Below are 13,953 nucleotides of genomic sequence, written 5' to 3'. Positions count from 1 at the left end.
GATAAAATGATTCCTTTTAAATATACAGATTGTTCAGAACACCTGGAGCCCAAAGTACTGCTTCTGTACAGTGATTTTTGCATTTTATGGATGTTACTGTGCAATGTGTTGTAACTTAAAGCTGCTATGGCTGTGGTGATCTTGATGACTTGGGCAGATGTTTGAAAGCTTTGAGATGTCTGAAGTTGTGGACATGACTGTCTCCCATCTCACTGCAAAATAACTGGACATAGAATCTTCTGTGCTGTACAGGAAGATATTATTTACTGTATAGACTACTTATAGACGTGCAGAGTTCAGTTGCAATAACATGTGGAACTGTAGGGAAAAAAGTATATCTGGAGATTGAGAGGCTCCATTTTTTGCTTTAGCTTCAAAGTTAAATCAGGTTGCTTACGGCCTTGCCAAGTCAAATTTTTAAATTCTCCAAGGTTGCTTGGAGATGCTGTTAAATCTCTGTCTTGTTCAGTGCTCAACCATCCTCAGGGTGAGAAGTTTCCTTATGCCTATGTGGAATTTCCTTTGAGGCATTGTGTGTCTGTTGCCTGTTGAGTTTTTGCTGTGTTTTCCAATAAGAGTCTGCTTTCATCTGTTGCATAATTCCCTATCACATAGATGAAGGCAGTAGTGGACTCCCTTTCATCTCCAGACTGAACAAATGATGTCTTTCATTTTATGTGGTAGCCCTTTTAGTGTCCTTCCTCTGGATGTGCTTCAGTTTGCCAGCACCTCCTGCTCTGTGTGGCCCAAAGCTGCAGCACTGGACATGGGGCCTCACCACTGCAAGCAGAGGGGAATAATTGCTTCTCTTGACCTGCTGTTTGTGTTCTTGCTTATGCAGCTCAAACTGCAGTTAGTTTTCACTGCTTTATGGATGCTGGCTTTTGTTGAATTTGCTGTCCCCTAGAGTCTCCAAATCCTTTTCTGCAGAGCTGCTGCTGGTCCAGTCTGCAGCTATGATGCACTATATGATCTTTTCCTTCCCAAATGCAGGATTACTATATCTTTGTATAACTTAACAAAGTCACTTCTGGCTTCTTCCTCCAGTTAGTTGGGATCCTTCTGAATGCTGGTCCTGCCCTTCAACATATTGGCTGCTTTTTCCATTTTATATCTTCTGTAAATATGTGAGGATCCTTTCTGTCCTAGCATCCAAATCTGGTGATTAATGGCTGGTATTGTCTACTGAGAAATCTGAGAAATACTGCACCTAATCTGTTGGCATAAAGGATTACGGACCAAAACTCTTTGAACTTCATGATTCAAGGAATTATTTGCCTGCCTATTCAGTCAATGTCTCCTCAATTTGACCATTGGGGTGCTATGGAGCTAGTGTTAAAAACCTTGCATAAGTCAAAGCACTGGCAACCCCCAGTTCTCCCTGGTCCATGAAGCCACTTACTCTTCTGCTTAAGGAAGTGCAGGGGTTGCCTTTAGAAGTCTGTTTTCTGATTCCAGTCACATTTATGTCCATCATGCCTGGAAATAACTTCCTTTTAGAACTCATTCTACATTTTGTACAGCATTTGAGGTGAAACTCACTGTTTTCTAGTTCTCTGGATCCTTTACTCTGCTGCCTCCACCTTGCCTTTCATTTGGCTTTTGTTTGTTTGATTTTAAGTTACCAGTTTCCTGTCATGAGCAATTACCATGACTTTTCAAAGATGGTAGCCAGCAGCCTTCCAGAGACATCAACTAACTTTTTTAGTACTTTGGATGTTTCCCATTTGATCCTATGTACTTGCATAGGTACAGCTTACCTAGATAGCTTTTTGATTTGGCTGCTCCTCTCCCTCAAACTTTGCTAAATGCAGAAACATGGTAAACCTGATAGCAGCCCTTGCTGGTGAAGACCATGCCCAAAGTGTCAGGTGTCTCAACTTTTTCTGTACCTTTCATCACTAGGTATCTTCCTGATTTAGCAGCTGAATTACACTTTTCCCAGAGTGTCTTCTGCTCATGGTAAAAGCTTTTCTTCTTGCTTTTCACATTCATCCTCAATATCGGCTCCAACCAGGCTTTGGCCTCCCTCTTTCATCCTCTGCTTGCCCAGACAGTGCATCTCTATTCTCCTCCAGTTGCCTGTCCCCAGTTCCACTTTACCTGTGTTTCATTTGAGCTCTGTCAGTGAGGAGTCCTGTGCACAGTCAGCTGGCCTCCTGCTCTTTGGTGCTCAGAGAAGAGTCCAGGAAGATGACTGGCTGTCATGGACTTGTTTGTAGCCTCCCAAGTCATTCTGCTTACCATTCCCTGAGCAAGTCCCAGCTCTGTCTGCTGCAGTGAGTCCAGAGTCTTTAGTCTGCTTTTTTCCTTCCTTTCTTTTCTCAAGACACGCTACGATTTCACAATTACTGCATCTGAGGCAGTTGGCTGTCTCATGTGTAAGCAGTTCTTCCTTATTCATGAGTACCAGATCCTGCTCAGCCCCTCCTCTAGAAGCCTGTTCAGTGCCAGCATCAGAAATTGCTCCCGGTGCATGTGAGAAATTCCCTGGATATTTCACACCTTACTACAATGCTGTTCCAGGAGGTGTTGTGTGATTTAAGTCCTGCAGGAGAACAAGGGGCACTGAATATTGGAATACCAGCCTAAGATGATGTTCCATTTACTTTGGGAACTGAAAACAAGTTTTCTTTAACTAGTTGCCTTGAATCAGAAGAAGCTGCAGCAAAGACATACAGATGGTATTGTGATTTTATTTGAAATGGAATACTTAATTTTCAATTAATTTTGAATTACTATGTAACATACAGTCAAAATACTAATTCAGCTGCTATTGGCCATGCAGCTGATGAGATAAAATAACCTGGTTTTCTGTAGCCTGAATACATTGGAATCCATAATATTTGTTCACAACTAATGAATTTGCATGTGATTAGAATAATTTTTCTTTTTGTTCTAAGATTTCTAGTTTCTAATTACCCTGAAGTAATTAATATGCAACTACATGAAATATTGCTTCAGATTGCACTGTATAGCTCTTATGTTCAGGCCATGTAAATAATACTTGCACATATATATGTGCGAGAAATAATTTCTCATTCTTTTCTTTTTCATATGACTAGTGAAAGAAGATCTCATTCATTCATACTTATCATATTTTGTTTCATTGTAATTGGTGACAGTGTGCTTCTTAATCTGTTTTAGTTGGAAGATGGGGAAGAAAAGCCGAGTAAAAACTCAGAAGTCAGGTACAGGAGCCACAGCGACGGTAACTCCAAAGGAAATGTTGAATCTAATTAGTGAGTTATTGCAAAGTAAGTTTTGTTTTTATGCCTCTCTGGGAAAAGGGATGCTGTGCAAACCGCACAAAAACATTTTCTTGCTGAAGCCAATGAGTTGTGTTTTTTCTGTAAGTGGCCAAGCTTGCTATTTCAGAGTGCTTAAGGTGGATACTTTGAAATACATACTAAACTACCTCTGTTAATATATGCCACCATTTGCTTATTTAAATGGGTATTTATTGGACAGACCGTATTTGTGGCAGCATTTGGCTTTTCATCCGAGTACAAGCATAAATACTGGGTGAGATTAGGTTTTTAAACAACCAGATAACTTGGCATTGAAGCTTTGTCAAAAATGTTTTTCTTGTAAACTTGAAAAATTACACTGTTTCCATCTATCACTTGAACAGTACTTTGAACTGATACTGGAGTAGGGAAATTAACTGTGGGCAGCAGTAATACAACTCAGTTCAACTGCACAGATATTTTTGTTGCTTAGATAAATTTGTTGTTGCTGTTTGGAAACTTTTCATAGTGCTTAGATCTTGTGTATAGACCAAAGATTGTTTCACTTGTTGAGGAACTTGGAACTCATCCATTATTTCTAGTAAATATGAAAAGCAGAGCATAATTTCATACGATGATGCTAAAATACTATTGACTCTTGCTACTGTCATTAGTAACTGCAATGATACAGTTCTTTTTGAAACACAACTCCATATTTTCATATTCTGGACACATCTAAGTGTTGCCTTAGAAAAATTAAAATTTTTCTTAGCATTGCTCATGAGGAGGAGACAAGGAGTTGGCAAAGCAGTTTGATGCTTATGCTACAATTGGCCTCTGCTTTGCTACCAAAAATAAAATGTGGATCTAATTTGCTAAGCAAAGACAAGTATCAGCTGTTCTTTTTGTCAAGCTTCCATATTTTATTCAATGCTAAGATTTTTCAAATCACTTGAGCAAGGTAATCTTCAGCTGTCCACTTGGATTTACATGGCTTAGATCAAGAAATCCACACACTGACATTTAGAATATTGGCAGAGACACTGTGGATGTAATCTAAAGCTGAAGCATGGCTTTGTGTTCCTTTACTTGTCCCTGCAGTACTTTTGCATCTATGAAAACAGTAATGACTAGGCAGGTGAAATGTATGTACCAACAAATTTCTCAATTATTTAAGGTATGCTCTGTGCTATTATTATCTGCTTTCATTACAGCAAGAGTGATGGCAAGCAGGGTAATGTAAACAGAGTGCTTTGCTTGAATTATTGAAAACAGACACTTTTTGTTGTTTGTCTTATCTGAGATATTATTTACTTAATGGCCTGGTTGTTTACTTTTTTCTCTACCCAGCTTTTTAGACATTTGCTATTTCTTATATCTGAAGGAATATTAAAAATAAAATAAGTTATAGTGTTAAGATTTCAAAAGTCTAAATTAGTTACTTGTCATATAATTGGATGTTTGTAACAGTGGAGATTGTTTTATTTGCCATGTAAACATATTTGAAGGACAGATAGTACTGAGATTCTGTTAAATTACTGTGAAAACATAATTCTGAGGTTAAAATATATATGTATATGTGTGCATATATAGATCTATGTGTGTGTATATATATATATATAAAATGTACTTAATTAAAGAAAACATTTTTATTTCCAGAATGCAGCAGTCCTCCCCCAGGTCCTGGTAAGGAATGGGAGGAATATGTACAGATCCGTTCACTTGTGGAGAAAATCCGCAAAAAGCAGAAAGGTAAATGTGAAACACTTGCAGTGTTTCTGAAATGTTCAGGTGGGCTTCACCACTGGCATTAACCATTTTAATACTCAGAATTCTGAATGATTATCACAGACAGATGATCCTGTGAGAATTTTGTCTGATAAGTAGAAAAAGGAGCTTGAGATTGTTTTCTCATCACCATCTGAAGGACTAGAAGTAACAATCCTTAGAGAGTAATGGGCTGCCTTGGTTCCTGGTTGCATAGTCTGCTGTTCTGTCTCTATACATCTGAACATTCTAAAGTTAAATTTGTAACTGTTGTACATTAAGGCTTTACTGGGTGTTGAAACAGTTTCAGCAAGACAACATCAGGACATCAAGTGATGACAAAAGTATATAAATACACAAAGTAAATGCAGCAGCTAATAAGTCTCTCTGCTCTAAATTATACACATAATCAAAATAAAGAAATTATTGTAATATCACAGTTCACAAAGAATTTTATTGCCACTTTTCCAAAGTTCAAGGTATGCTTCTTTTTCATACTAGATCAGTTTTCTTCTATTATGGAACGTAACATCTTGCTGTTGATAATACTTTTTTATATTAATTTTGTTATGTTTGGAGGTATACTCTAAAAAATCCTTTTCACATAATTTTAGTAAAAGTAACCTCTTTTATGACAGATATATTTTAATGACTGAGAAATAACTTTTTAACCTTGCAATGAATAGATTTGGGCTGGATATACCTGAAAAAGTCCTAAACAATTCTTTCTTCTCTGGTTTTTATACAGTTATAGCAAGAAAGCCAGACTACATATAAATGGAGCTTGTCTAGTTCATGGTGTTACTTGATAAAGCAGATACTTAAGAGTCTTGAAACTTCCCTTTTACACCTGTTTTTAATATATTTTGGCTGATGCAGAAAGATCTTACTCCAAAGGACTTAATACACCTCTGATCAGTTTTTGGCAGAGGGTGTATGGAAGAATAAATGATGCTCTTTCAGTGACTGCATTCTGTAGTGATGTAGATGTGAACTTGGTTCATTTTTAACTGTGCCATGACTTGTATAAACTTACTGTACATGTGCAGGTTTTTATGATGTAATATATGTGTTAAAGTCATAATTCAGGTTAATAAGAGCAGAGTTAGCACGGGGGTTGCCCTTGTCTCTGAATCTTTCTTCTGCACCAGAATGATTAAACTATCCGCAGGAAAGATGCTGCTGGCAGAGATGGTAGAATTAGTGTAACAGTATCATGTTAATAGAGCATAGTTTTTTCTTTGGAAGATACCAAACCTACTAACCACACTGCTATTGACATACAAGTGTCTTTCCATGTAACATTTTTCCATACACAGTGAGCAGCAATGGTATGGTGTCTTTCAAGACTGTTTTTAATAGAACATAGTAGTTAATCTACAGAGTTTTCTAACTTAATAAAGGCTTTAGACCTAATAATATATAATTAATGTATATTGCCAAAAATATTATACTTTGTGCTTTTCTTGACTAGAATGTGGGGTTGCAGGATGTGAACTAGAATGATCTTCGGTATAAAAAAATCTTATTTTGAAAACTGAGTTTAATTTCTAAAATTTTCCTTGTTTGACTCATTAGCAAAATCTTAACTAAAGCTAGTTTTCAATATAGATTTTCATCAGTACAACTATATTTTGTTCCATGTAGAAACCGTTTATTTCCCAATGGTGCTTATGGCTTAAAGGAGATGATCTTCTCTTTAATTTGGAAAAAATTGGGAAGTATTGGTCCACATTGTATATGAAGAACAGAAGCAGAATTTTAGAGATGCTTAAAGAATGGTCTCAAGTACAAACTGGATGTTAAAAGCTTCCAATAGTCTTATAGAGTAGCAAAAGTTGAAAATCACAAGAGCAAAATCTTGGGCAGTGTAAATACCTACCAAGTTCTGTAGAAACTATGCAACTAGCCTTACTATGTTTATGAGGGCATTATATGAAAAAAAATACTTTGCAAATGCTTAATAAATTTTTATTCTGCATCACAAAGAAGAAAGTTTTAAATGATGCTCACATTTTTAAGTTAACTACAGATTGATTGGTTCTGGGCCTTGAAACGCAAAATGCAGGAGAGGGATATTTTAAATGCTACTTGCTACTTACTAATGCTACTTGCCTAAAATAATTTTGATCTCAAAAAGTATTTTATTCTCTTTGCTTAGCCAAAATATCTTTGGATGTAATACTGATGACATTTTGTCACTCATAAAATGGCCTGAGCATTTTGGGGGTCTTTGGACACTTTTAATGTTATCTGACTCTAGAGTTTGGATTGAAGAGAACAGACAGAGACAAAGAGGTACAAAAGGAGCTGGCTGAGAATAGCCAGGAACTATTACAGAGAGATTCAAATGCATTCACAGTAGAAGAAAGCTGAGGAAATGAATGAGGCTTGTGATTCCACTGGTGGACCACATGTTGTTGGAGAAGCAAAGTTTAAAAATTTGGATGAGCTCTGTGATGTCAGGAGGATGATTCTTAGATAGTTTAGATCTATCCTTAGATCTATCCTTGGATATTTTAGTAGATCCATATGCTACAGGAAAAGGCTAACTGTCTTGTATGTGAAAGAAGAAACTCAAGATCTGCTTATCATCAGTTGCAGTGCTGAATTAATGAAATTACAGCTTGCCTCTCAAATTCTTCCTTGTCTGTATCAACATGTTGTGGTGATTGCATTTATCATTGATATTAAGATTGGAAATATTTTGGCTTTTATTAAAAGGGAAAGAGGAGGAGAGTTTCATATTTCATTACTGCTCAGTTTAGGCAGTTGCATTTTTAAGATGACTGGTAAGCCATTTTGGCACAATAATGAATTTGATGAAAATTGGGTATGACATTTATAAATTATTGAGTAACACTTAACAGAGACCAGTTCTGACTCAGCTTCTTCAAAGTAGCACTGCTATGAGATAGCAGATAACTTTTAACATGGGCTTCTATATTGAGCTTTTTTATCTTTCTGGATCCTCTTATTTCTGCATTTGTTTTTCAATAAATTGTGTATATAGGTTTGTCTGTTGTCTTTGATGGAAAAAGAGATGACTATTTTCCTGAATTGATAAAGTGGGCAACTGAAAATGGAGCATCCACAGAGGGGTTTGAAATAGCTAACTTTGAAGAGGAGGGATTTGGTTTGAAAGCAACAAGAGAGATAAAGGTGAGCATGTGAACATTTGACTTAGATTAGAAAATTGTGTTTGGAATGTATCTGCAAAACTCTGAAATGCTCACCCTTTTCCCCCTTTTAACTGCTTATGCTGTTCTGAAACATTGTGTACTTGAGAAAAACATTATTGATAAAATAGAGTATTATTTTGTATGACTACTGCTAGTACTGTGAATTTTTAATCAGTCTTTTTCTTTTCCTCTATGTTGCCTATACTGTTTACCAGAGTGCTCTACCACACTGATGTATCCCTTTATTCCATGTTTTCTAACTATTTAGTCTCTTCTTTCATATCCCTTTTAAAGAACTGAACAAGGTTTTTGTCTGAAAAAGAGGTATTTGCAATACCTATTTAGCCTCTTCTCTTCTTCATTCATGTCCCTTCTTTTAAAGAATTGGTCTTTTTGTCTCAGAAAGAGGTGTTTGCAATACCTGTTCTCCAGTGAAAATGAAAAAAAATCCCCAAATTATGACAATTGTAAAGGATTTTTTTAATCATCAGATAAGGAGTATAGACACACAAAGAGTTAGGTAACTGTTAAAAGGAAAGCATTTAAAATTGTGTCTTTCCATTCCTATTTTGTAGGTGGGAAACAGGTTTGAAGACCAATCAGCTGTTGTAAAATGACTACCAGAAAATGAGCCCAGTATAATAATTTAAGAGCTTCATTAGCACACAGTTAATAGATTGATAAAAATACTGAACCATTCTTCTAGAATAAAAACAGCCAATATGAAAAAACTCTACTGTGAGAAAATATGTGATCATGTAATTATTAGCAATATAATGTGTCTGGTAGCTTTAAGGTTGTGTTGTACATCGTAGCAGTTCCAAAATGGAAGGGCTTTATTTTGTATCTGAGTGCCTGTTTTAAAGCTTTGTGTAATGCAGATTGAAACACTGCTTTCCACAATGTGAACTACAGGTTGTTTGTTGAATTTGCAGTGGAAGAGGGAGAAGGAAGAATTTAGATTCAGAATAATTTTTATTTTAAAAAAATAATGCAAACAACTTGTAATTTAAAGTTGGTGTATATTTGAGACACTTGGCATATCATATAAATGCTGGCTGACCCTCTGTTGCATTTCTTTCCTTTCTGTAGGCTGAAGAATTGTTTCTGTGGGTTCCTAGAAAACTGTTAATGACGGTTGAGTCAGCTAAAAATTCAGTTTTAGGTAAGAGCTCAAGGAAGTTCTTAAGAAGAAATTAATATTTATGGGATCTTTCAGTAGGAGACTTTCTTTTTTTAGCTGATCTTCTTTATTACAGGGCTTGCTTATCATGCCAGCCATCAGGTTGGGAATACTTAGAAACTTGAAGTGTCAGTGGAAAGAATTTAATTTCCCGGTTAGTTTCTGGCTGAGTGCACTGGATATCTGCCACAAGTGTTTGTGTTATTTTGAACGTGTATTATGTAGCTTGTATAGTACTTGGAGATAAAATGTTCTGAGGTATTGAGAATATTGTTCTAGTTTTGTAATGCAATTGTACACAAGGCATTTGCTGTGTCAAAAATCTTGCAGTATAATAAAGTGTAGGCTAAATATTTTAGAAACCTGAAAAGCTTTTTCTTTTTGTTAAGTGCTTACCTGTTATTTAATCATGTTAATTTAAAGTAAATCTAGGATGGTATTTTCCGTGGAGAATCAATTTAGTTCCTTGCCTTTCTTGGTTGATTCAGGATCTCTGTATTCTCAAGATCGAATTCTTCAAGCCATGGGCAATATAACATTGGCATTCCATCTCCTTTGTGAGCGAGCCAACCCCAACTCTTTCTGGCTGCCCTACATCCAGACTCTCCCCAGTGAATATGATACTCCTCTCTATTTTGAAGAAGATGAAGTACAGTATCTTCAGTCTACTCAGGCCATACATGATGTTTTTAGCCAATATAAAAATACAGCTCGACAGTATGCCTATTTCTACAAAGTTATTCAGGTAAGAATCTTAAATATAGTATATACATGTTGTTCTCATGATCCTTATTGTGGAAGGTGTGAAAGCAGTGATGCTAAATAATAGTACAAGTATATTGCCCTTGAAAGTCTCAATCATTAAAGCAATTTCTTGCCTTTTTTTTTTTAACTGCTATTGAAATTTGGCAGTTCTGTAGGCTTATCGATATATAAAAATGTATTTAGGTGGTTGAGAGAAGTGATTATTGCCCTTTGTTTAAAAATGGGTGAGGCTTCATTTGGAATACTGTACAATTTTGGGCCCACCAGTGCAAAAGACACATTGACAAACTGGAAACTTGTTGACAAACTGGACTGAGACCAGAGGAGGGCTATTAAGATGTAATTTGCTTCAGCCCTTTATCTGTATGGGAGACTAAGGGATCTGGATTTGTTTGTTTTGGGGAAAAGGAGATAAGGAATGATCCAGTCACTGCTTTCATCTTGCTACTGTTAGCCAGTCTCTAGAAGTTTGTGGGTTGGAAACTTTTCTATATGACCTACAGAGATCTGCAACCTATGCATGGTTCTATGATTCTTTGGAAACTGTCTAGTTTGCACTTAACAAAGCAAAATTATAATTGTTAATTGACAGAATAAAACCATTGCATATGTTGTATTTCCAATGAACTGGATTAACTGTTGTTTTCAGTTCTGTTTAGTGTAATTATTTTTGATTGCTTTCAAATACAAAGATAAACCCATCTGGTAACAGGGTATGGAGAGGCTTGAGATGGGTGAACTTCTCATTGTGTTCTGAAGTAATGATTTAAACCAAGTTTCTGACAGAACTCTGTTAGTCTGACTGATATCTGGATATAATGTTGGTGTGAATGTTGATGTGTTGTTCTCAAGGTAGTGCTCAATGTCCAGACATTCAAAGCTTTTTGTGGCACAATCTGTATAAAAAATGTATGGCTCTGTGTACTGAATCTCCCCAAATGTGTGGTCTAGAGACATTTTGTTTGGGCATGAGAAAGGTCAGAAGACACAAGGCAATTCTATTCTCCTTTAGTGTTACCAGAGTTCCAAAGCTGTTCTGTCAACTGTTTAAATTTAACAAGTGTTACATTATTTTGTGTAGCTGTTTGGTATTTCAAGAACTGAATATGTTTCAAACACAAATTCAGTTTATGGAGTGTAAGGAGTAGAGGGATACATTTTGAAAACTGAAGTAATTGAAAATGATTGGTGAAAGCCAAATCAGATGCACAAGGAATAAGCTAGAAACAGTGGCTTTGATATTGGAAGGGAACTGAATTCTTCCTTCCAGGTGTCACAGTAGAGGAAATGATAGTTCAGCCAACACTGCTTTCTTGCTGTGGCCTCTCCTAGACTGCCAGTCCACACTTGGTCTTCCAGCCTTCACTTAGTTTCTCAAAATATGCTGCCTGATCAAACAGAGCTGCTAAATGTTGTGCCTTAGAACGTTTTTTTCACCCTAAGAAGGTCTACTGTTTTTGACAAGTTATTAGCAGGATATTGTGGAACATTATCCAATTCTTCTACTGTTTTTGACAAGTTATTAGCAGGATATTGTGGAACATTATCCAATTCTTCTAGCTGCTATTCTTGCTCTTGCAGTTCTTTTCAGAACTGAATCATCTCATTCAGCTGAACTATCACTATGACCAGTTCCATCATTTTCACTCATCCTGCACTAGTACTATTATGGGATAGGTTGTGTGGTTGCAACATTAGTTTAAAAAAAAATCTCTGAAATGGAGAATGGTCAGAAAATGAGATCAATTTTTTTTTTTTTTGCTTCTCCTGACAAATGCTTTTATTGCTTGCCTTGTATTCTTGTTACATATCTTGTTCTATAGCTATTGTTTCACATTGTTGAACATGAGATGAAGGTAGGTCAGGTAGGAATCATTTGCTTTATTTACTTTCCTTTGCAGAATGAGAGGTAATAAGTATTTAGTTAAATTTTAAGTGGGTCCTGGTTGTTTGGTGCCTTACTTCAGCACTGCCATGTAACCACAATTTCAGCTGAATGTTTCTTCACTACTATTCAGCAAATAGTACTGTTCACATTAGAAAGTCAAATAAACTCAGTTGGCTCCAGGAATGCCAACTGTATCTATTGGGCAGCTATTATTGATGTTTTTGGTGAAAACTTATGGAAAAGTTTAAATGTTTGATTTCTGCTTCTGCTCTCAAAAATAAAAGCCTGTAATTTATTAAATGGTGGAGGAAAGGAGTTCATAGAGAAAAAATAGAAGTCTTTTTCTTCCCTAAAACAGTACCATTTTTCCTTATTCATAAAAGCTTAAATTAATTTTAGTATCAGCTTGCATGTACTCATACCATGTTTTGAACAAAATTGACCCCCAAAATACTAATGCTAAGGGTAATTCATGAACAGATGGAAAAGGGAAGAAACAGTGAAAGAGAAATTTTTCATATAAATGAAAAAAGCAAATCAAACCCACTTGTCCATGAAAGGCTCTGTACTCTGCAAGCTTGATTAAATGAGGTTTTTTTTAGATTTTTGTGAACCATCATTTCATTCAGTATTACTACTGCTTTAGTAGAAATGTTTAAATGAAAGCTATCCTGTGTGACCAGGATTTTCATATTGCTTTCAGTATGCAGACTAATTTTTTTAAAGTAGAAATACCTTTTAAAGTATGTATTTTTAAGTATACAGATACATTTTTTATAATACAAAAATCTTAAAACTGTGTTTACTTTATTGATAGTTGTTCTACTGTGGGAAGTAATGCTAGCAGCATCCTGAAATAAAAGCTGGGGTTTTTTGCTAATTGAAGATACTAAAAAAGGGACTACTTTGTGCAGACAAAATATTCTAATTGCAATATTTTTAGTCTACAAGATATTTCTAATGGTGGGGGGAATAAAAGGGTTAACAGGTCCTGTCTTCAAATGCTTCTTTTTCTTTCCAAATAGCATTGCTAGACTGCTTTTAAAATAATTTGGCTTCTGATAGGTGTGCAGTTTCAAACATGGTTTGAGAAGTGCTGCTCTGTTTTATTTCCTTAGCTTCTCCATAAAGGGTGACTGCTGCAGTTCTGACTCGTTCTCCAAGTGCTTAGTCTGGCTACACATGAAGAATGGGCAGATTTATGAATTTCACAGCTGTTGCAAGCTAAACTGTAGTCTGGTTTGATAAGCAGAAACAGGTGGGATGTTGAGCAGACAAAAATAAACTCTTGAGCATGTTAGCCAGGCTCTATAAACCACACTGACACCTCTCTAAACATATGTAATTTGATAACTAAAAAATAGCTAAAAGTTGTTGCAGATGTACTTCAGTGCTGCATTTGGCCTCTGCTCTGGTATCAAAATACAGAGAATGCTCAAAAGATTATTGCTATCATTGCTGCAGACTTGTAGTTTGCTAGATTTTTTTATAGTTTGTTCCAAAGTGAAATTCTGTAAGCTGCAGGGTTTTCTCTTCTCATGGGAAGAGAAAGGAAGGTATGTCTGTGACTTCCTTAACATTTATGAGCACTGCTTGCCTGAAGAAGGGTGAACAAAGCCCAGATGTTTATGGCTTAATGTTAAAAATTTTTTGTCCATTGAAATGTGGTATGATAGACACAAGAGGGAGCCATATAGTTTACAGACAGTCACAGTGAGATCATATTTCTAAAGAAAATACAGCCGAGTTTGAAGCTTTTTTAAAAGAATATGCAGTGGTCTTTGTGTTTAATTTTCAGGTGCATCTCTATGCCTGTTTGTAGTCAGCCACAGAGAAGGTTTTGTGAATCAAAACAAGATATGAAGACAAGGAATGCACTTAGAGAAGGTGGAAGTGTCCAAACTATTTCCATTTTGAACATGAAAGTGTTGTATCTTT

At 36.0% G+C, this 13,953-nt stretch overlaps 1 protein-coding gene across 1 annotated transcript in view; it reads left to right on the top strand.

Annotated features, from left to right (window-relative positions):
• The window catches only part of SETD3 (SET domain containing 3, actin N3(tau)-histidine methyltransferase), a 61,508-nt gene that overhangs the window by 19,773 nt on the left and 27,782 nt on the right, over nucleotides 1-13,953 (top strand). Inside the window, exons 2-6 of the mRNA XM_066552186.1 lie at nucleotides 3,148-3,257; nucleotides 4,890-4,982; nucleotides 8,011-8,159; nucleotides 9,272-9,344; nucleotides 9,851-10,107. Coding sequence (XP_066408283.1) covers nucleotides 3,155-3,257; nucleotides 4,890-4,982; nucleotides 8,011-8,159; nucleotides 9,272-9,344; nucleotides 9,851-10,107 — 675 coding nt within the window. The 5' untranslated portion in view covers nucleotides 3,148-3,154. The remainder of the gene's footprint in view (nucleotides 1-3,147; nucleotides 3,258-4,889; nucleotides 4,983-8,010; nucleotides 8,160-9,271; nucleotides 9,345-9,850; nucleotides 10,108-13,953) is intronic.

This window comes from Molothrus aeneus, chromosome 6 (assembly GCF_037042795.1).
Source record: "Molothrus aeneus isolate 106 chromosome 6, BPBGC_Maene_1.0, whole genome shotgun sequence".
Lineage (NCBI taxonomy): Eukaryota > Metazoa > Chordata > Aves > Passeriformes > Icteridae > Molothrus > Molothrus aeneus.
Note: the sequence above shows the minus strand (reverse complement) of the source record. Positions and strands in the feature narration are given on the sequence as shown.